Raw genomic sequence first — 24,954 nt, 5'->3', positions numbered from 1 at the left:
AGGTCTGGAGAAAAACAGTGGACGCTTACAAAGATAGTGTTCACCTGAAAAAATATCTCATCATGTAAGGATGATTTGAGCCAAATATCAGTGATGAGTTGTCTATCCTAAGGGATGTCTTAAAACTCACAGAGCAGTGGTTAAAATTCTCTTCATCTTTTGAGTTTGAAAGAAACTAGAGTCTTACATCATCTTAGCCATGTTCTGTATAAATGCATAATAGTGAAACTATCTGGCCACTCCTCTACCCTGAGCCACTTATTCAGGGGAGAAACAGTGAGTGAATAAATGCAGTTAAATGGTGCCTTTGTTGCTTTAAATTGAGATTTATCACTAGAAAGTGGACAAAACTGGTGAAAACCTGATTGGTGTTTGGCAGAATTTGATGCTCAACAAATGTTCATAGAATAAAAATGAATGATAGTTCAGAAGTTGTTTTTCCCCCATTCCAGAGAACAAATTTCAGATCACAGTAGATTGTCTTAGATTTTTATAAAACTGGTGACTTTGGCTGTTGCTTCTAATTTATATCTCTAGAGATCGTTAATCAGGTGAAGTCCCTGTGGGTTTAAATAAAGCACAGTGAGATCCACTGCTCTTCAGCTGTAATGTGCAGAATCTCATAAAGTAAAATTGCAGGTGATTATAAAATTCATCACTGTCAGAAGCCAGATGGTATCTACCCAGATAGGGTAAGAGATGATATATTCTTGGCTGGGCCAATAAAACAAGCTGAAACAAAAACAAAGTGCAAAATGAGATTCTTCTCAGTCTGTTCTCTTGCACTTCTTGTGGCTAACTTACTAACCTTTGATTTTCAACTTAATTTGTCCCCAAATAACGCTTTTTTCCCCACTGCAATGATTCTGTATGTCTTTGTCATTGTCCTTTATTAACCCGCTGCTTCCTTCCTGGATCTCAAATAATCTGATAATTCCACCCCCTTCCATGAAGCCATCTTTTTCCAGGAACTCTTTGATTGAGTCCCATCGTACAGGAGAGATACATTCAAGCTTCATATGTAGCCCATCTGTATTCATTTGTCAGCCTGCACCAATGCAAGAACAGAAAGACAGTTTTTCTGTGACTAGGACTATTATCTTCTTGCACTATCAGTGAAGAGTCTATCAGAGCAACTGTAACGAAAACTATAAATCTCAATCTAGGGAAGCAGTTAGTATTAGTTTGTTGTTGTTTTGTTTCATTTTTACCATCTTCTGTCCCCCATTGTTGCATCCAGATTCGGAAAATGAAATATTATAAGGAAACAATTTATTGTGGGGCTCTGCAAACATTTAGATTTCCATTGAACTTGACTTTTTATATCACATACCTGCCCTTCTGAGAAATGACCTGTGAGAGCTTAGGGACAGTTATGGTCCATGTGTCATGTCAGCAGATCTATGTACTTGTTCTAAAGAATACATAGTAGGGTTTAGAGTGATTGCTTCCCCGAATACTGCAACACAAAATCTGGACATGATGAGAGGTGCAACTCATACCTGTGAATAGTGGCAAAGACAAAAAACAGTAAGTGAGAACTGACAAAGAAATGTCTATTTCTTCCTTGGCACAGAAATCCTAGACAAGGCTTTGAATGATTCAGACAAATGAAAATATATTGATAGCAACGGTGTTGATGATCATCTGAAGGATGAAAAAAATGACTTCAGAGAAGCCATTTTTTAGCCTATGATTTGCTGAATATTTTTTACATAAGAGATTTTAGAGCCATGCCCTGAGGTCCTCTCCAGAGTTTTCTGTCCCAGGCTCCGTATCTCTGCATACTCAGCTTTTTTTCTCAGTAAATGTCAGGAAGGGGACATCAGAGTGATGTTCCAGGCCCCAGTGCAGTATTATGGTTCCTACCCATGGGTGTCTGTGTTTATTATTTTCCAGGTTTTTCTCTAGGTCTGAAATGGTGTGCTGGGTTTTTTTAAGCAAGAATTATTACTGAGAAAAAGTATGTGCTGATGTGCATAATGGGTTGTTGGAAGATTTGCATTAAAAGGTGTAAATAGGCATTTATTTAAAAGCTTTTCTCTTAGGTATCAGGACAATGCAGCTTTCCAAAGCAACCCATTTCCCAAGGAAACCAAACACCAGGTTTTACCCTTTAAGACTGATTTTTTTAAGGAGTATAAGCAAAAGCCTTTGGGATTCTTGAGTGTATTTTTAAGAGTTTAGCTCCCCTAAAATAAGGTATATGTGTTGGAACATAAAACCTTAAGAACATATAAAAATACTTTCCAAGGAATTTGTCATGATGCAATATAATGGCAACTGCTATAGTATGTTCGTTTGTGGTGCTCACTGAGTTTTGTTTATTTAGATTGACTTCTCTAACAGTTCTGTAAACATTTTTAACATTTTCAGATTGTCTTATATGTATATATATGTTTTTGAAAGTATTTCCGTGAGGTATATTCTTTTTCTTTTTCTTTTTTTTTTTTATTAAATTCAGTTTTATTGAAATACATTCGCACACCATACAATCATCCATGGTATACAATCCACTGTCCACAGTATAACATAGTTATGTGTTCATCACCACAGTCTATCTCTGAACATTTTCCTTACATCAGAAAGAACCAGAACAAGAATAAAAAATAAAAGTGAAAAAAGAACACCCAAATCATCCCCCCATCCCACCCCATTTGTCCTTTAGTTTTTATCCCCATTTTTCTACTCATCCATACACTAGATAAAGGGGGTGTGATCCTCAAGGTCTTCACAATCACACTGTCACCCCTTGTAATCTACATTATTATATAATTGTCTTCAGGAGTCCAGACTGCTGGGTTGGAGTTTGGTAGTTTCAGGTATTTACTTCTAGCTATTTCAATACATTAAATCCTAAGAGGTGTTATCTATATAGTGCCTAAGAATGTCCACCAGAGTGACCTCTCGACTCCATTTGAAATCTCTCAGCCACTGAAACTATTTCGTCTCCATGAAGTATATTCTTAAATGTTCTTGGATGTTGAAATTTTTTATGAGAGGGATATGAAGGGGAACTACATTAGGGAAGTATCTACAATTGTACCAAATCCAAAGTTAACTCAAATTAACATTTCTGGTGATTAAAATATTTGTTCCTGACTTAAAATGGTTAAAACAATTGCTTCAATTATTGGAATGTGTCCATATAATATATTTTTAGAAGCAAACACTATCCTGGATTTGGATAACCTTTGCTTAAGAAATTTTAACTATTCTTCTTCATCTGAATTATTCTGGTCATTTCTGAACATGTTTTCCTGAAGCTTCTTCCTTGCTTGGAAGAAGAATGTTTAATATTTTTGATATATGTAAATGCAATGCTCCTATGAGACATTACTCTTGAAGGTGCAGGCTGGTTAATATGTTTTCTTATGTTTTGGAACTTTCTCCTTAAATACAAAAGAAATGTAGGTACATGTTAGAAAATTTAGAACATATCGATAAAACAATGATATTAATTGAAAATTCTGTGTTCGACATTAACCCTTTGATAAATATCTTTGCGTGTTTTCTGTGCTATATGCTTACATACACATACACACATGCACCCAAATGAAATCAACTGGTAAAACTTGGCACAAAAATATATAAGCCAAAGTAATAATGATTGATATTTGGTAGTTTGGTTTGCTAAAAAGCGCTGCTTAATGTAAGCTTTCTTAGAATTTTGAAAATAGCTGGGTTCCAAACATAAAAATTTCAGATTTTGCTTTTACTGCCATTAAATTTTCCTGAAATGTAATGATAAGGCATTAGTAGTATTTCCTTTTAAAACGTCTTTTTTAACATGATAGATTTCTCATGGCAATTGCCAAGAATATATTGCTTGTGTGCTTGTTTGGTTTAAGCGAACTGCTTGACTTCAACTCTTAGAACCATCCTTTATGGTTTTAATAGCCATTATTTTTAAAACAATTATTTTTATTATTGAAAATATCTCTAATTTTATCTACAGAGGAAAAAAACCACAGCATTGAGCAGTGCTTTTTTCCATGTGGTAGAATTAAGAATGTTTTTTGTTTTGCTTGTTTTCCCCACTGTTTCACCAGAGCATGTATTAATTTTGTAATCAGAAAAAGGAGTTATTTAAAAGGAAATAAGGATAGATTGATCCATTTTCTACTTGATATAGAAGGACATGAGAACCCAGAATTACAGAAATAAACAGGACTATTTGGTTTTACTCAGTGACAACGCATCTTTGAGGTCAAACTCCCTGAGCTTGCTCCATCCCTTACAAAACTGCGTGCATGAGAATTTGGTTTTCCTTTTTGGGTAAAGTTTCTGCAAAGCTCACTGATAAAGCTCTTTAATTTTACTTTCTGCAAAACAATTCAGTTACTTCTGGAGCTAAACTGAGATGACGCTGATAATGGGTCTCAGTTCTTCAACTTTAAAGCAGAAACTCGGGTCATGAAGACATGGAGTCCTGAAATCTCCAAAGTACAGCCCCGTCGAGCTAAGCTAGCCCTTGGAAACATTTGCTGACACTTGAGTTGGCTCACGCCGTCTCCTCCAGTTTGGTCATTTTCATCATCTCTATAACAGCCACAGAACCCTGGGGCAGATCAGGGGAAATTTCCATCTCATTTCACATGAACCTTGAAAAATGATTTTCTTCCATGGAAACATCTTTCAGGATAAAGGAAACCTAAGTTAAGAGAAAATAATCATCTGAGCGAGATCTATGTAAAACTGGCTTATTTAAAATCATATCAAAGCACACTGGCTGCTGTGAGTATCTGAAAAGCTACCACCCATGCCCTCCACTGAAAAACAAAAACAACTCATGACACGTCTTGAGCGATCTCCTTCCATCATCTTAGAAAGCCCTTTTGTAGTTTTAATGACATCAGTATGATTCAACCTATATTTCTTGAGTATGCCTAATCTATGATTAATGCTTAAACAGGTGGAAGTACATCCAACCAACATCCTCCCCCATAAGCTGCTTTTTGTCTGACTTACCCACACAACAAGCCTTGATGGAAATCACACCATAATTCTAATGTGCTCGCTTGATTTTTGCTTCCAGCTGTGAAAGTTCAGGATGAGCTGGAGAATGTAAGCCTACTTTAAAGTGCAGGACAAATCTATTGGCACCGAATAAAAGCTGTACTGTTTATCAGGGTTGTGCAAATAGCCGCTGTACTTCGTATTGCTTTTTTCTTTTTTTAATGAAGACAATTCTTCCATGCAATTGCCAAACTAAATCAAAAGGAAACTTTCTCAATCTTTATGATGCTTTCATCAGATAACCAATATAAAATATCTTCCAGAATACTCTGTCTCCTCAGACTTTAGAGTTTGTTCCCAAGAAGTTAGAGATAAACAAAGATGGCTTTAATAAATCTAACATTGTAAATACATGGTTTCTGGTTCTTTTTCCCCTTAGGGCTCTAGGCCAGGTATCACCAACAATTCAGATATTCTGGTCTTTCTCAAAAATGTCATTGCATCAAGGATATTATAGCTTAGCCCATTGCTGGAGAAATTTAGGATGTTTTTCAGTCCTTCTGCTATGATTAAAAATCGTTGCCTTCTGGAGAAACGTGACATACCTTTGATCAGATGTTGAATTTGGACTGCAAAGAATCCCTTGTAGAGGGAAATGTTTGCTTTCTAAAGAGTGAAAATCCAGAGACAGTATGTAAACCTGACTTTTAGCAACCATCAAAGAAGAAACCTGGAATAGTGTTTGGGACAGGCAGTGTTCATAGAGGGTTTTTGTTTTATTGTTGAGGTTCTTTGAGGAGGATGGGGTGGGGGGAGGTTTGTTCTCCTTCCCTGCAGAGCCATTATACCTTTATTCAGGATCTTCGTGCCAAATCTGTAAGACCTTTTCTTTCTAATGGCCAGAAGGGAAGGAGCGAGGCAGGGAGATATTTGTTTCCACAAGAACTGCCTAGATTCTATAGCAACCTTTTTTGGTTTTCCCCTCATTCGGTTTAGAGGAATTTAAAGTCCACTGAGGACCTCTGGGAACACTTTACTTTCATTCCTTGTAGTTCTTTTTTCCCCCTCACCCCAAACAAAAATGTGCCTCTGGCTAACCCTGCTTATAGTTGTGCGTAAGAGCCTCCTCCCGAATGCCTCTTTGTTGCTCAGATGTGGCCCTCTCTCTCTAGCTAAGCCAACTTGGCAGGTGAAATCACTGCCCTCCCCCCTACGTGGGACCTGACACCCAGGGAAGTAAATCTCCCTGGCAACGTGGAATATGACTCCCAGGGATGAATCTGGACCCGGCATGGTGGGATTCAGAACACCTGTTTGACCAAAAGGGGGATGCAAAATGAAACGAAATAAAGCTTCAGTAGCTGAGAGATTTCAAATGGAGTCGAGAGGTCACTCTGGTGAACATTCTTACGCACTATATAGATAACCCTTTTTTTAGGTTTTAATGTAATGGAATAGCTAGAAGTAAATACCTGAAACTACCAAACTCCAACCCAGTAGCTTTGACTCTTGAAGATGATTGTATAACAATGTAGATTACAAGGGGTGACAGTGTGATTGTGAAAGCCTTGTGGATCACACTCCCTTTATCCAGTGTATGGATGGATGAGTAGAAAAATGGGGACAAAAACTAAATGAAAAATAGGGTGGGATGGGGGTGATGATTTGGGTGTTCTTTTTTACTTTTATTTTTTATTCTTATTTGCACTTTTTCTGGTACAAGGAAAATGTTCAAAAAAATAGATTGGGGTGATGAATGCACAACTATATGATGGTACTGTGAACAGTTGATTGTACACCATGGATGATTGTATGGTATGTGAATAGATCTCAATAAAACTGAATTAAAAAAAAATGTGCCTCCGTCCATCTGCTTATCTCAGTGAGGCAGTCGGCTCCTCGGGTTCACGTATGAGTGACAGGGAAGCACTGGTTGGTGGATTTGGTCGGTCGGAGACTCTGTAGCTGGCAGACACCTCGGGGATCACCTAACAGCAGATCCTGATGCCTGGCCCTTGCTGGCACCCACAGCATAGCTCACCTGGTACCAAGTGCCGCGTTCTCTCCTCTACTCCTCATCACAGCCCTGTGAAGCGGGTGCCATTCTCAGTCCGTGTTGAAGGTGGGAGAGTGGAATTTTAGGTGTTAAGTAAGTTATGTGAATCCTAGAGCTGGGAAGCTGGGAAGCAAGGACCCAACAGCCTCATTCCAGGGTCTGCAATCATAATCCCTTTGCCCTGTCTTTCGCTAGACTTGCTGGCAGAGAAGAAACTTGTGTGTAGAGAGCGTGCCCATCATTCCCTCAGCATCCGGTCTAAGGAATTGCCTCAGAGCCTCACAGAAGATGGAGGTTCTAGTTGCAGCTCTACCAACTCTCGCCAACTGACCTTGACTCAGTAAATTAACCTCTCTGAGCTTGGTTCCTTATATATGAAATGGGCGAGTTGGATTAGATCCGTGTTTCTCGACCTTTTAGGACCAAGAACCACAATAAGAAATACATTTTACTTTGCAACCCACTGTGTCTCTTTCTCTCTGTCTTTCTGTCTCTGTCTCTCTGTCTCTCTTCTTCTCTCACTTGCTTGCTCTTGCTCGCTCGCTCTCTCACACACACACACTGCATAACTGAAACAAATGTCTCTTAAAACAGTATCCACCTTTCATATAAATGTTCTTTGATACTTTCTATTCTATTCTACTCCAGTTTTTGAAAAATACTCATGGTGACCTACTCAATTAAGTCTTGCAGAAACCTGAACTAAATGACCCAGTTTACAGCCTTGTGATCCTAAAATCCTGTCAGCCCATGTGGATGTTGAGTTGGAGCATTTGTCTTAAATGCACAGTCATTTATTTGAAGCAAGTAAATATTACACATCGCAGGGGACACCCTTTTTACCTTGGGTATAAGCTGGTTGCTTAATAATCATGACACTTCCATTTATTCTGTGTCCCCCAGTGCCAGGGGCTTGAAATACAGTATCTCCTCTAACCTTTAGAATAACCCAGGCATCATTGTTTTTTAAAGCTCCCAGGCAATTCCAATGTGTAGCCAAGGTTAGAAACCCTTGCTCCAAAGTCTTGGTTAGCAAAATTAAAGAGCTTTAAGACACTTTACTTTCCTGCAAACAAGAGTTAATAAAAATTACTGCTTAGTGAGAGGGATGATGCCTCACTAATATGGACTAACTACAATGTGTAAACTCAGAATTGAATCTTAGAACATAGCCTAACGTGGACACAATAATTGTAATAGTCCCTAGATTGTAAGCTCTTACAGCAGTTAACTCTATCCCTGAATTGTAAGGCCTATCTCTAAACTTTAAGATGCTGATCCCCTAGCGTATGTTGTCACAAACATTGGGACTGGCGGTTTGATGTGCTGAGCCCTCAAGCATGGGACTTGCCCTTATGAAGCTCATTACCACAAAGGGAAGTCTAAAGTTGTATGTAATGGTGCCTAGGAGTCTCCCCCTGAGTACCTCTTTGTTGCTCAGATGTGGCCCTCTCTCTCTCTGAGCCATCTTGACAGGTGAACTCGCTGCCCTCCCCCCTACGTGGGACCCAACTCCCAGGGTTGTAAATCTCCCTGGCAACGCAGAGTATGACTCCCGGGGATGAATGTGGACCCGGCATCGTGGGACTGAGAGTATCTTCTTGACCAAAAGGGGGATGCAAAATGAGACGAAATAGTTTCAGTGGCTGAGAGATTCCAAATGGAGTTGAGAGGTCACTCTGGTGGACATTCTTATGCAGATAGATAACACCTCTTAGGCTTTAATGTATTGGAATAGCTAGAAGTAAATACCTGAAACTACCAAACTCCAACCCAGCAGTCTGGACTCCTGAAGACAATTATATAATAATGTAGATTACAAGGGGTGACAGTGTGATTGTGAAGACCTTGTGGATCACACCCCCTTTATCTAGTGTATGGATGAGTGGAGGAATGGGGATAAAAACTAAAGGACAAATGGGGTGGGATGGGGGGATGATTTGGGTATTTTTTTTCACTTTTATTTTTTATTCTTGTTCTGGTTCTTTCTGATGTAAGGAAAATGTTCAGAGATAGACTGTGGTGATGAACGCATAACTATGTTATCATACTGTGGACAGTGGATTGTATATCATGGATGATTGTATGGTGTGTGAATGTATTTCAATAAAACTGAATTTAATAAAAAAAATAGAAAAAAATACTGCTTAAATCTCTTCAGCTGCTTTTATAAAGCTCAAGTACAGAGCTGTTGCTTTTTCTTTGGAGCACAGGCAAAAAATTTTTAGATAAACAACCTTGTATTGGCTCTTTAAACCTACAGAAAGCAGAGAATGCAAAGGGGGTGAGCAGAGGGATTTTTACAAGCAGCTATGGTATTATAGAGTACTATCTTTGTAATGACTCAACATCTAGTCCACATAATTTTGCAAAGTTTTTTATGTGGTTAATGGAGTCAGTTATTAATCATAAATTATAGTGACCATTAGTTACAGGCCAAGTTGACAGGGGACAATGTAGAAAGAGAAACCAGACTGAAGTTGCTATAGATACTACAAGTTATCGATGAAAGACTTCTACTTTTTCATGTGGATTATAATAACTATGCTAAAAGCCAAGAATCTCCCTTCCATACACATTTTCCTGCGGGTCCTGCGGGACTAGGAAGATGTCATTTCATTAAACTCTCCCCCACCCAAATTTTAGACCTGTGTTAGTCTAGTGTGTGATCTGTGCATTGCATTTGAAAATATAATTGATTCCCATTCAATTTCACCGTGTTCCATGCAGGATTCTCCAAATGGGTACTGTATCATTTTTGGTTTTTGTGTTTTACATCTCAGGAGACACTATTAATATGAAAAAGTACATGGAATTTTTATTTCTAGATGAAAATACAGTATTACATAACAAAAACTCTACATCCTATGCTAAAAGACTTGTGTGTTTCTTTCAGGCCACGGGACCAATGGAAAGTCCCTGGTGCTTCTGCTTGGCCGGCATAGTTGGTGGCCCTGGCTTTCTGTTCTGTCCTTAGTAACAGCCCTCAATTTTTGACTATTTACAGAATGATGTGGCTACACTTCTGAAACCAATATCTGAAAAGATTCAGGAAATCCAGACTTTTAGAGAGAGAAACCGGGGGAGTTCGATGTTTAATCACCTCTCAGCTGTCAGCGAAAGCATCCCTGCTCTCGGGTGGATAGCGGTGGTGAGTCCAGGGGTGATGTCACCCCTTCATCTTGTCACATTTTTGGAGTATTCAGGAGAGCTCAAAGCTGTTGTTTCTGTATTCACCTTCACACTCCTTCATCCTGTCTGATGCACTAAAGAAGGTTCCTTTCGGGAACAATACTTACCCTGCTTCTCACCCTGTTTGTAGTGAACTGCTTTGTATTCTGTGATGTGGGGAAGTGCTTCACCCAACTTGACCTATCAAATTTTGCTTCCAACTTTCAAGTCCACACCTTGTTGCTTCTCCTCTTTAAGCCATCTTCTTTCTTGTCCTATTTTTTTTCCTTCTACGCTTGGGTGATGGTCCTGATCTCCCAGTCCCCCAAACCTGGTCCTTATGTCAAGGAGATGAATGACGCTGCCACGTTTTACACGAACAGGGTCTTAAAGGACTACAAACACAGGTATGTACCTTCTCTCACTGACCACTTCTTCAGTTGATCACTTGTTTGATGTTGGTCCCTGAAACTTAACACAGTTCATTACTGACCCATTTCAAAGGCTCTTATGCTTGTGTGCCATAAACATCAAAGAAAAATCCCACCATTGCAGGGGAAGTGGAGAGTGGAATCAATTATCCAGATAATATAGGTGTCTTAGAAAGTCTGCCTCAAGCTTTTGTAATGAATAGCCTCTCCCCACCTGAGTCCATGCCACTATATTACGTATTCCCAGGTTAATGCAAAGAGCTTTGCGATGGCTTGTGATGGTCCCACAGCTACTGTGTGGTCCCAAAACTTTTACATTGATCAAAGAAAAGCTTTTATCCAGGAGCATATGTAGAGTGATGGGTAAATAGAGGAAAGGAGAAATCAGGAAAAGAAGAAAAGAAATGAGGTGAGGCAATAAGCCAGGCAGATGAGAGAAAAACCAGAGATCGAGTTAAAACGAAAGTCAGTGGGGATGGAGAGATGGCTATAAGAATAGCAGCCCTTCAGAGGGCTGTGGGAAGTACAGACAAGTCTGAAACATGGGCTTGTGTCTGGAGAAGCAGCTTGAGAGGACTTGCATTTCCCGGCACAAATAATAGATTCTGGAGAGGATTGCATTGAAGTTAGACTTGAAAATAGGACTGAATGCAGAGATGCCCAGGACTGAAGAAACATCTAGGAAAGCATGTCTCCTCAGCTGTTGAAGGGATACCATGAGATTCTGGCCCTCTGATAAGGTCGTGTCTTGCCCTGTAAACATCTGGGTGAAGGTGATGCAGATGGTGCCCAGTCACCAAGAGATGGAATGGGGCAAAAATAAGAGGAACAATTTTCCACCCCCTAGGATCTGGGCTAAAGAGCAGGTGCTCCTTCGAGGCCTTCAGTGGCAGCAGTAGAAGTGGCCATCAGTCAGCAAATGCAGGGGCTTCTAGGGACATCTCACTCGTTGGACCTGGACTATTCAGATGGAAGGGAATCGGAGGGCTTAACTGTCCAGATTAGTGCCTTAATTCACCTTTATTTTACTAATAAAGATCTGAAAATAAGAACCAGAGGAAAAGGATCTATGACATTATCATATAAGTTTTATTTGGAATATAGAAAACTTGCATAGCATATATAAATAAATAACCTACCATAGTTCCAGGTGATTGATCTATATTACATAGTCAAAATTTGCATCACTGTTTCTTGTTTTTTCAGTTTTTTTTTGTTTTTAATAAAATATTAAGTAGATATAAAAGAATATTTATAAAACGTATAAGGTATAAAGAATTACAACACAAAGAATACATGTATTTGGACTGTTCTGCTTAAGAAATATGTTCCTATATTTCTTTCCTGTAAAAGACAGCCACGCCCAGCAATTCCACTCCTAGGTATATATCCAAAAGAAGTGAAAACATAATGTCCATGTAAAAACGTGCACACGAATGGTAATAGTGGTAGTATTTGTAATAGCCAAAAAGTAGAAACAACCCAAATGTCCATCAGCTGGTGAATGGATAAACAAGGTGTGGTATATCCATACAATGGAATATTATTCAGCCATAAAAAGAAATGAAGTGCTGATACATGTTACAACATGGATGAACCTTGAAAACATTATACAAAGTGAAAGAAGCCAGGCACAAAGGTCACATATTATATGATTCCATTTGTATAAAATGTCCAGAAAAGGCAAATCCATAGAGTCAGAAAGTCGGTAAGCAGTTGCCAGGAGTTGAGGAGGTGGGGGGGAGAAAGGGGAGTTTTTTGAGGGGGTCAGTGAAAGTGTTCTAAAATCATTGTGGTGAGCCAAACTATTGAATTATATACTTTAAATGGTTGAATTTTTTTTTCAACCAAGCTAATTTATATTTATTTAAAAGAATGAAAAGGGAGAAACATTGACAGGAAAACAAAGAAGATTAAAAAATAATGAAATCAAGCTTTTGCCTTGTCTCACTCCCGTGAGTTGTCATTGATAGGGCAGTGCCTTCCCAGCTTTAGTCTGAGCTACAGAAAAGAAGGTGTTTAAAGCAAAACATCCCAGTGGCCCAGCCCATCTTGAACACAATTGTACCCTGGTTTACTGTTGATGATAAACATCCAGGAGAGAGAAAAATGGTCATAAAAAGGTTAAACCTAAAAACTCAGTTGACCTTTGGAAGGAAATTTGAGTTATTTTCTTATCTTTTGTATCTGTTATAAATGGTTGAATTTTATGGTACGTGAACTATATCTCAATAAGGCTATTTTTATTATTTTTTTAAATAAACCACTGTTCCCTCATTTCCCTCATAGAGTTTAGTCATTCAATGTTAGCAAAACAGGTCTTGTAGCTTTTAGGAAGAGCAGCTTTACTAGGAGGAACTACTAACTAATTCCAGCACCTGCAGTGTGCCCCTTTCCCTTTTACGGATCTCTTCCCACCTGGAGGCAGCTCAGTGACTGTCTTTCTGTACCCAAGAAAACTGTGGTTGAAACAGTCGTACCCAATGTAATGGCTCCAGATATTGCCATGTTGTATTAGAGACTTACAGAATAAGAAAAGGCATCAAAAATGCAAGACAGCCTGTTCTTATCACCTAAAAGTAACCAGTCAGAAAAGAACGGGTTGCAAACCTGGATGTAAAAACACGTCAGCATGACCACATACCTTTAGTAGCATTCACACGATAGAAGACATTTGGCACATAGCCTTTTTCTTCAGGATGTTCAGACACACACCTATCCATGTGCGTTCAAGACACTAGGCACCACCTACATCTCTGCCTTTTTTACATTTTTATTTTATCTCAATTCATTTAACTCCTGTCCTCCTCACAGTCCCTTGGGGTCAGTGATTCTCCCCAGGTAATAGCATGGTCAGGTATGTACACGTTTCTGTGTACATACAAAGGCAGTCTAGTATTTGTTCCTCAGTGTCAGCTATTAAGTAGAAAATGTACTCTGGCAGCATCAAGGACAACTCAGTTTAAGCGTAGTAGACAGTAAGCCAGAAAGTGTAGCCAGAAGTGCGTGGTCATTTATTTTACTTGCAGGAGTAGTCAAACCAGTCCCAAATCACCCTTGAACCACTAGGCGTGGCAACCCTAGTGGCAGCTAATGGAGAACACTCCACACCCACTAACTCAGCGCCTGCTTATGGGTGGCTCCCCTTCTGCTGTGCCTTCACCATGAGTCAGTGAGGGCCATAGGATGTTTCAGGCATTTGCGACGCAGTGCCATCTGTCTGACCGATGGGGCAGTGGGTGCAGGAATCGAAGGTGGCTTCCTTGTGTTAAACAGAAGAGCTGTGGGCAGTGGGCTCTTCACATCTGTCCAACTCTTAAGACTGGCTTGGCTGCTGGTTTGGCCCTTTTTCAGTACATTAATAGAGTAAGTTAATTATTTTTTCTTGATAAGGATGTGGCCTTGCTGAGTCTTAATCATTAAAATTCACATGCCCCTACCGGGGCTTCTTCCAGAGTAAATGGGTTTGCAGCTCCTGGTATATAGTTGGGTCCAGCTCCATTTGTTATCTCATAGAGACTGACTGCTGGTCAAAAGGCATCATACTGTGAATCCTGACTACAGGTTTTGCTAGAGCTTTCTTCAAGTCAAAATAATACTACATTGGTTAAAAGAAAAATGAATTTTCCTGCATAGGTTTGTACTTCATCGCTTGTTAAACTTTTATAGAAAGTATATTGAAAATTCAACATGCTGTTGCTATAAGGTCTGTATGTATGTGTGTTGTACGTATACACATACATATTATACAGTCAGTTGTCTTTATTTATGGTAGTTATGTTATGAAGTCCTCATGAACAATGAATTACTGAAGATTGAACCATTGCTCCTAGAGGAAATACAGCTTTATTTCCCTGCAAGCCTCTGATCACAACATTTTCATCAGCTGATCAACAAATAATCTTGTTTTATGTGTGTTTCTGTTTAAAGACATGTTATTTAATATATATTGTTGATTCGTGAACATTGAACTCACGGCACAGTGTACAATAGAACTCATGCCTGAAAGGAGCTTGTTTACTAAACCTATACTCTCCGTTAGGCACGTCAGAACCTTCTCTTACTTAAGAACACTAGACAGCATTTCGGCACTACACTTGGGGTCTCTGTGAACGGCAAAATCGCCAAGAAAAAGCACAAAAATGCAAAAACAATTGGCACTAAATATAGTGCAAAAAAGGACGCTTATTTACTATATGAGAACTGAAGCAGAGAGGCAGAGCACCATCTTGTTCATCTTCAGCTGGGAATGTTCATTGGGTGACTCAAATTTTTATTATTCTCTGCATGTCAGTAATGACCATGAAAGCACCACAAGTCTTCATTTTGGGTTTACTGATAAATTTTAGCAAGCAAATTCACAAATAATAATGATTGACTGTACATATATATATATATAGTCATTTTTAGCAGTTTTATTGAGATATAGTCACATACCATACAATGCATCCAAGGTATTAAAATCAGTGGCTTTTAGCATAATCAAAGTTGTGCACTCATCACACAATTGTAGAATATTTTCATTACACCAAAAAGAAAAACCCCATATCCCTTAGCAGTCACTTTTCAATACCACTATCCCTCCCCAGCCCTGTATAACCACTAATCTAATTCTGTCTCTATAGATTCATTTATATTTAAAGAATACTAAAATATTACTGTTAATTATAGTCCATAGTTTGCATTAGGTGTATTTTTCCCATATACCACCCTATTTTTAACACCTTGTACCAGTTTTGTACGTTTCTTATACATTTGTTCTTGTATTTGTATCATTTACCAAAGTCATTGTCCACCACACTGTTATTCTGTCCCATATTTTATCTTCTAGCTTTCCTTCTAGTCACATAAGTGACCCTGTACTTCCCCTTTCGTTCACATCCATGCACTTAATTCAGCATTGTTAATTACATTCACAGTAATGTGCTACCATCACCTCTATCTATTTCCAAACATTTGCAATCAACCTAAATAGAAGTTCTGCACAAATTAAGCATCAGCTCCCCATTCTCTACCCCCATTCTATCTCCTGGTCACCTAGAGTCTAGATTCTAACTCTATGAGTTTGCTTTTTATACTTGGCTCATATTAGTGAGATCATACAGTAGTTGTCCTTTTGTATCTGGCTTATTTCACTCAGCATAATGTCCTCAAATTTCATCCATGTTGTCGCATGCATCAGGACTTCATTCCTACGTACAGCTGAATGATATTCCATTGTATGTATAGACCACATTTTGTTTATCCATTCCTAGGTTGATGGACATTGGATTGTGTCCATCTTTTGGCTATTGTGAATAATGACATTATGAACATTGGTGTGCAAATGTTTGTTCGAGTCCCTGCTTTCATTTCTTCTGAGTACATACCTGGTAGTAGGATTGCCAGGTTATATGGCAGTTCTATACTTAGCTTTCTGAGGAACCGCCAAACTGTCTTCCACAGCGGCTGTACCATTTTATATTCCACCAGCAGTGAATGAGTGTTCTTATTTCCCCACATCCTCTCCAACACTTGTAGCTTTCTGTTTTTTCAATAGTGGCCATTCTAGTAGGTATAAAGTGATATCTCATTGTGGTTTTGATATGTATTTCCCTAATAGTTAGTAATGCTGAGCATCTTTTCATGTGCTCTTTGGCTATCTGTATTTCCTTCTTGGAGAAATGTCTATTCCAGTCTTTTGCCCATTTTTAAATTGGGTTATCTTTTTATTGTTGAGTTGTAGGCATTTCTCATTTTAAATGACCACACATGTAAATATGTGTGTACATTTATATTGAAGTAATTTAGTGCTCTGATAATAACTAGTGCGTATTCTGCTTCCTGTGTGCAAGGCACTGTACCAAGACCCCCAGAAAAGCTTGTAGTAAAAGGACACTGACACAGGAGACCTATGGAGCTACACTTAGCGTTTGGAATGTTCACTGTGAAAGTGAGAGAAAGTGATAGGGATTTTTTGTATATTTGACTAAGAGAGTCAGTAAATCTAAAATTGTATAACAAAAAGTCCACTCACATTTTTTTTATGGTGGGGGGGGAGAGGATAGATAATTATGGCCTCAGTTCCCCATTTCACTCTTCCTAAATGACATGACTTCATTATACGATGGGATTCTAAACACCCTGGTGGTATTTGGAGCTTTTCAGGGAAACCAAAGCAAAACATGTCTCAAGACAAATCATTACTGACAAGAGCTTTAATAATAGAGACTTCCTTCAGTGATTACCTTCAGACTAATGATCCAGGAACAGAATTAAATTTTTGTAAACTGAAGTTTTGTCATTTCCTCATTTACTATTATTTCATTCAAAGTAGAAAAATGTGTGGGTGCAGCTTATCAAAAGGAGATGCAACAATTGTCGTGTATCTATCGGTTTAATATTTCTAACAGTTCTTTCAATCCTGATGTTTATCCTGTTATAAAAGGTAAGCATTTTACTAGTTCTTGGTTCATAAAATAGGGGTGAAAAGTACTTGCCATGCCCTGCATGGCTTGCTTGGTCACTATGAATATCCAATTAAGATAATTTAAGTGAATGTCTTTTAGAATTACAGAGTATTTTCCATTATTAAGAAATCACTTTTCTTACGATATCAACTTCCTTACTAGTCATAATTGACTAAAATCCTCTGATAAGGTCACACTTTCAACTGAATTAATAAATCAGAAATGAGCCAAATGATTTTTTTTTCTTGTCATACCATGCTCATTCCTGAGAATATTGTTTTTCATTCTGCATCAGAGGCAGTACAGAAAGAGAGGATTCCCTCTCCTCGGGGATCACAGAGGATGACCCAAGGGACACACTGTCGAGTGCTCAGCTCTGTCGGGTCCACTCACACCCTTGGAGGTCACGGAGCTCGGCCTCCTTCCCCCTTCCAGGGCTGCTGCCTTCCTCTAGGGGCTCTCTTCTGACTCAGTTTACAGTGAGTGGGCTGGAAGGGCAAGTGCTCCAGGGTCATCTGGAGCCGTAGTTACTGGAAAACCTGTGCCCTCAATCTTCGCAGATTTTATTTTAGATCCTAACTCCTCTCTCTTCCACTTCCTTTCATAACAAAGTGACTTACACCATGTGGATTGGGTGAAGTCCTATTTGAACATTTGGACTGAGCTTCAAGCATACATCAAGGAGCACCACACCACAGGACTTACTTGGAGCAAAACAGTGAGTATCAGGCCCACTGCCATCTGTGAAACAAGTGACCATTCAATTATTCATACCCCTTGGCCTCGTAATTTCATACCCTACCATTTGCCTCAAAGAATGCATGAGATGACCACAGACATAGGGGACTGGTGGTTTGATGGGTTGAGCCCTCTACCATAAGTTTTACCCTTGGGAAGACGGTTGCTGCAAAGGAGAGGCTAGGCCTCCCTATATTTATGCCTAAGAGTCTCCTCCTGAATGCCTCTTTGTTGCTCAGATGTGGCCCTCTCTCTCTGGCTAAGCCAACTTGAAAGGTGAAATCACTGCCCTCCCCCCTACGTGGGATCAGACACCCAGGGGAGTGAAACTCCCTGGCAACGTGGAATATGACTCCCGGGGAGGAATGTAGACCCGGCATCGTGGGACGGAGAACATCTTCTTGACCAAAAGGGGGATGTGAAAGGAAATGAAATAAGCTTCAGTGGCAGAGAGATTCCAAAAGGAGCCGAGAGGTCACTCTGGTAGGCACTCTTACGCACACTTTAGACAACCCTTTTTAGGTTCTAAAGAATTGGGGTAGCTGGTGGTGGATACCTGAAACTATCAAACTACAACCCAGAACCCATGAATCTCGAAGACAGTTGTATAAAAATGTAGCTTATGAGGGGTGTCAATGGGATTGGGAAAGCCATAAGGACCACACTCCACTTTGTCTAGTTTATGGATGGATGAGTAGAAAAATAGGGGAAGAAAACAAACAGACAAAGGTACCCAGTGTTCTTTTTTACTTCAATTGCTCTTTTTCACTCTAATTATTATTCTTGTTATTTTTGTGTGTGTGCTAATGAAGGTGTCAGGGATTGATTTAGGTGATGAATGTGCAACTATGTAATGGTACTGTAAACAATCGAAAGTACGATTTGTTTTGTAAAAAAAAATAAATAAATAAAGTGGAGGGAAAAAAAAGAATGCATGAGATAAAAATATATACTCATAGAAATACAATTATGGAATGTCATTTATATGTCATGTCAAAATGACAATTACAAAAATGTCACTTATAATAGGAAAATCTAGAAACTTGTGTACATACTGAAAGAAAATGGTTAAGCTGTCTACGGTGAGAATGCCAAAAAAAAAAAAAAAAAAAAGCTCTACTACCACTAAAAATAACATCTGTTGGTGATTACATGGAAAATTATTTACTAGTTTAAGTGATAAAATAGAGCACAAAAGTTTATGAGTACTAAGTTCTGTAAGTACTTAACTGCATGTTAAGAAATTATGTGATGAAGATGGAAGGGAAACAGGAGGGTTTGAAAGTTGTAATTTTAAGGAAGTAGAATTGTGAGTAGATCATCTTTTAAATTTTTCTTAATTTCTCTTCTAGTGTTTTAAAGTTTATTGGGTAATATTTATATTGTGAATACCTGTGCAATCCTAGTTCTTTGAGTAGTATCCTAGTACTAGGATAAAGTCACACCCGGTGTCCGTCCCTACTTTAATTCCCAGGAGAAATGTTAATCTGGCCCATGCTGTCTTCACCAGCCCCTTGTATTTTCCCACATCCACCAAATGACTTGTGGTACCTTGAACACTTATCGTGCTGTGTCACTATTGGGTTGAACAAAATGAAATCTTTTTTTCCTTTTTTTTCCCAAACTTGGCAGTTTCATATTATATAACTTTTATTGCAACATTTTGAATACGTATCATGCTATAAAACCAGAAATCTTTTCTTAAACTGACCGACTAATATTCTCCAAGTCTCAGCTCAGACATCAGTCTTTGAGAAGCTTCCATGTAGCTCTAACGGGGCTCCCCACCTGGGTTGGAGAGCTCTCCTCTGTGCCCCCTTTGTGTCCTGAGTATACTGGAGTCTTGTGCAATTATCATTCTCTGTGTGACTTTTGGGGCTCCCACTTAACTGTAAACTCATCTGTGTCTCCAGTCCCTAGCATGGTGTCTGGCCCTAAGTCCTCAATAAATGCTTTGAACTAAATTGTGAGTTAGGAAACTCCTAGAATCTTCCTTGCCCTTTTTCATTGCTGCACTTGCCATAGAAAGGATTGCCACGGAAAATCCCTCCAGTTAGAAATGAAATGTGGCCTGCACGTGGTCACGGAAGAGGGTCTTCATTTTCACTGGGAAAATGAAGCAGCGTATTTGGGAATTCCATTCAGGGGTAGAATTCTTTCTCTCCTGCTCTCCGTGCTCCAGCATTTGATCCTTCCGTTCTCAACGTTGATGTCAGGGTAGTAGGCTTAATACTAAAGCAGAGCTTCTGGTTTTTCAGGCGAGTGTGAGATTTCTACATTTGTTCCTCAACACTGTACAGTTGTTAATGTACAGATATTTATTTTTTTTCTACTTTGCCTCTTTCTTCTGAAGTACTGAAATGCCCAGTGCAAAACACAACGAAGTTCATTGATTTCTTCTTCCCACGCCATTATGATTTTTGAGAAGAGAGTTCATAAACATTTGAAGGGTTTTAATCATTTATATACAAAATATAAATGATCCATGGAACACTCAGTTGGGCATCTTGGGTAGCCATAATAATAATGACAGCTATTATTTATTGAACACACATTATGCCATGGGAAAATTCTGTTCAAAGTGATAATCTTTATCAAGCTAGATCATGTACTTCAGTTCTTTAAAGGAAGAGTGGTATGATAAAGTTTTGGCCAGATATTAAAAGTGCAAAATATTTATAAGAAAATGTTGGTTCGGAAACGATATCATGTGGACAAAATCTTTAAACAAGCTTTAAGACAGAAGCATAAAAACATATTTTCCTGATATTTTTGTCCTCTTCTAAGTTTTTTTCTGGGGAAAAGCTATTAAAAAGTATGCTATAAAAATTATATTTTAAGAAGTAAATACCTGAAACTATCAAACTCCAACCCAGTAGCCTTGACTCTTGAATATGATTGTATAACAATGTGGCTTACAAGGGGTGACAGTGTGATTGTGAAAACCTTGTGGATCACACTCCCTTTATCCAGTGTATGGATGGATGAGTAGAAAAATGGGGACAAAACCTAAATGAAAAATAGGGTGGGATGGGGGGGTGATTTGGGTGTTCCTTTTTACTTTTATTTTTTATTCTTATTCTTTCTGGTCTAAGGAAAATGTTCAGAAATAGATAGGGGTAATGAATGCACAACTATATGATGGTACTGTGAACAGTTGCTTGTATACCATGGATGAATGTATGGTATATGAATATCTCTCAGTAAGACTGAATTTAATTAATTTTACTTTTAATTTTAAAATTAGATTTCTATTTTAAATTGGAAAACACTATTTTAAAGTTTCCAAAGCTTAATATAGCAAAAAATCAAATCAATTTCTCCTCACTTACTAGGGTCTGCCAATACACTGGCAAAATGAATGATAAATTAGTATAGCCAGAATCACAACATCCTTGCAAAGAAGAAGGAAAGGACTATTAGAATTATCTGATCAAATAAATGGCCTTGATGGAGGACAAGGGAGATAAAATCGTTTCATTTATTTTCCTACTGATTACAACTATGTAAAAACTGTGTATTTACAAAATGATAAAGTTTAAGGATTAAGCAGACGATGTAGAAAGATTGTGGTGTTGGTATTCAGCGATACAATATTCAGAAGTTTTAAAATACTCCTTCCAACTTAATGCACTCAGTAACTTACTACTCTTACATGCTCCACGAGGCGCTTTTGGCTACTTAACATCTCAAGAATTGTGAATAATTGTTGTTTTCTTAGATTTTCAAATTGAACTTTGAGATTGGCATTTTAAGGGGCGTTTGGTAACCAACAGCATGCTGCTTGAGACTTTGAGTGTCTAAGGGTACATCACTCTAAGAAAGAATTGTTCCCTCTGGGTTAACTGTTGGAACTGAATTTGCCTGTTCCCAGCCCTTGACCTTTCTGACCTTCACACTGAGGCCGCAGCTGTGCCAGGCAAGTGTTGCCCCCTTCACGGCGAAATGTAACACTTTGAGGTGGGTGATTTTTCAGGACAGTGACTGGAGAGGGTGTATGTGCGTGTGTTGCTCACAGTTGTGCTGGGGGTTGTGGGGAAGAAGCAGCTGTGTGGGTGATCTGTCCTGAATTCCTCATCGTTTTTCAGTTCCTGTTCTAAGTGGAATCTTCTCACTTCTGCAGACTCTTTTGAGCCATGAAAGCAACTTCAGCCTAGTAGTTTCTATGCCAGAAACTACTTGAGAGTTTTTATGTTGTCTAATCTTTGGGGCCTTTTTTCATATTAATTTAGAGTTTGCTCCATGCAAAGTGCAAGTACACTTTGTTTGGATATTTTAAATGGAAATTTTGGCCCAAACCCAATAGAGACAATATTTATCATTCCCTGCACTTGGTCAGATTTGTAATATTTGTTGGCAGTTCTAACCAAATCAAACAATGAAAGCTGAAAGACTGAGGCCTGGTTTTACCTTATAATGACCACAATAATTAATTTTGTCTGTAAACTGTCCAGGTTGACATTAAAACTATTATTCCGTTCTGTGTGGATCTGGCTAGAGAAAGGTCATGGAGAGAATTCCATGAATAGGATAAAATATGATTATTTTCTAAACTTTTCGGTGTTAGACTTGTTGACAAGTTGCTGTCTTTTCTGGATTACTTTAGTTTTGGGAACAACTAGTATGTAATTGTAGAATAGAATACAACCACACTTGGATGAAGGTGTGTCAAGTCTGCTTTATGCAGTTCTTAATGCTGGTAATTTGGATTTTAAAACTCTGTCCTGTGCACCAACCATCATCATCCTGCCCCCCCCTGCACCCCCAGGAAAATGCAAATAGCTGGGGAGTGTTTAAAATTGTAGACAATGTGGGGTTTTATTTTCCCCAAAGGCAGGCACATTATGACCACTCCATTTCCTTTCTCAATGTAAAGGCCAAATGTCCATTAGCAAAGCAAAGGTTTAACTGTTTGCTTTTGATCAAATTAAAGCTCAGCCACAGGGTATCCCAACTTATTATAAATAATGTAGACTCTGTAGCATGTCATTAAATATGTATGTCTTTTACATGTTCAAGTCTTCTAACCCCTGTGGCTTCCTTTTGATATTTACAAGAGAAAACTGTTCTCAGCCTTTCATATCTGAATTTTCATTCACAACTTGTATGAAACCCATTCCTTAGGTTTATTGATCAAAGTGAGTAAGTAAAACCTCAGATGGTTGAATCTTCCATCTGGATCACAAAGCTCCCTCATCCCCAGGGTACCTTTTTAAAAAAAAATACAGTTTTGTCGAGATATGTTCACATACCCTACAGTCATCCACAGTTGTACTATCAGTTATTCACAGTACCATCATATAGTTGTGCAAGCATCACCAGAATCAATCTTTGAACATTTTCCTTATTCCAAAAGAAATAAAAATAAAAGTAAAAAAGAACACCCAAAACATTCCATCCCGCCACCTCACCCCATTCTTCATTTAGTTTTTGTCCCATTTTTCTACTCGTCTGTCCACACACTGGATAAAGGGAGTATGAGCCACAGGGTTTTCGCAATCACACAGTCACATCATGTAGGCTACATAGTTTTGGAGTCGTCTTCAAGAATCAAGGCTACTGGGTTGCAGTTTGACAGTTTCAGGCATTTCCTTCTCGGTATTCTTGTACACTGGAAACCAGAGGTATTTCTATGTAGCGTATAAGAATACCCTCCAGAGTGACCTCTCAACTCCATTTGAAATCTCTCAGCCACTGAAACTTCATTTTGCTCCATTTCTCTTCCACCTTTGGTCAAGAAGATTTTCTCAGTCCCACGATACTGGGTCCAGGCTCATCCCTGGGAATCATGTCCCACATAGGGAGGAGGGCAGTGAGTTCACCTGCTGCATGGGCTTAGAGAGAGAGAGGCCACATCTGAGCAACAAAGAGGTTCTCTGGGGGAGACTATTGGGCACAATTATAAGTAGATTTAGCCTCTCCCCTGCCACAGCAAGCTTCATAAGGGCAAGCCTCAAGATTGAGGGTTGGACTTACTGAATTGTTAGTCCTCAAAATTTGTGGGAATATCAGTAATAACCAAGGTGGGGAAGTCCAACATTTCTGAATTTTCCCCAGTTCCTCAGGGGGACCCTGCATATATATTTTTATTGTCTACAGAAATTACTTTGGCATGTATAGGGATTTCCCACTAACCTATACAGGCCTACCAAATCTCACTTCCAATTCATAGTTCCATGTAATTATGGTGTTTGAATAAACTGACTGCACAAGTTATATTATTTAGTGTGCTACAGAAAATACAGATCCCCAGGGTACTTCTTGAAGGGATTTTTCTCTCCTGTATGCTTGACCATAGCTGCATTCAATCTACTTAATAACTGTTGGGTTTCGGGCTCCCTTTTGGAGGTTTTGGTGGCCAGTGGAGGAGATCCATACTGCTAAGAGGGGGTGAGAAGTGTCATCAACTAACCAAGACTACCAAATGCAAAGAATATAAATTAGAAATGACTGTGAGTTTGGCCAGAAGGAGACTTTGCCATTAAACACACATGGATTAAGCACCAACTCTGTACCAAGTTCTGGACAATGAGCTGAAAATATCAAGATGGGTATATGACCCAGTTGACAAAGTTCTCGTCAGTTGAAACTCACATTCCAGCTGAAGAACATACAAGAGTGCAACAATGATACCATACGGTGAGCAGATGCTAGAGATGAGCGCAAAGCACAGTGAGTGCCTAGTGCAGGAAGGGATGAGAGGATCACCCGGTCCTGTAGTACAGGATTGTCCTTGGCCAGCAGCAGCCCCAGAACTTGTTAGATATCCAGACTCCCAGATCCTGCCTCAGACCTCTCAGTCAGAACCTACATTTTAACAGGTGATTTGTATGCACATTCAAATTTGAAAAGCACTGCTGTAGTATATGTAAGTTGGACCAAAGAAGCTATTATCAGGAGATTGTTAATTTTTTACTCATGCGTTTATTTAGTCATTCATTTATTTATTAAACATTTATTGGCCACCTACTGTGTACAAAGCCCACACCTGTCATTATGTTTATGCTACAGTTTCTGCCATCAAAGAGCCAAATGTTTATTATGATACACAAATAACAAAACAAGGCTATACTGGAAAATGAGCCTTGCTAGCTAATTACCTGCTAGATGGGCAGGAAGAGTCATAAGGGAGCTGACACTTGAGTTGGGT

General features: G+C 38.9%; 1 protein-coding gene across 1 annotated transcript in view; it reads left to right on the top strand.

Annotated features, from left to right (window-relative positions):
• CAP2 (cyclase associated actin cytoskeleton regulatory protein 2) overlaps window positions 1-24,954 on the top strand; it is a 167,652-nt gene that overhangs the window by 110,058 nt on the left and 32,640 nt on the right. The window contains exons 5-7 of the mRNA XM_037842921.1: window positions 10,023-10,166; window positions 10,508-10,593; window positions 17,679-17,784. Coding sequence (XP_037698849.1) covers window positions 10,023-10,166; window positions 10,508-10,593; window positions 17,679-17,784 — 336 coding nt within the window. The remainder of the gene's footprint in view (window positions 1-10,022; window positions 10,167-10,507; window positions 10,594-17,678; window positions 17,785-24,954) is intronic.

Source organism: Choloepus didactylus, chromosome 7 (assembly GCF_015220235.1).
Source record: "Choloepus didactylus isolate mChoDid1 chromosome 7, mChoDid1.pri, whole genome shotgun sequence".
Classification (NCBI taxonomy): Eukaryota; Metazoa; Chordata; class Mammalia; order Pilosa; family Megalonychidae; genus Choloepus; species Choloepus didactylus.
This window is presented reverse-complemented; position numbering and strand designations above follow the sequence as displayed.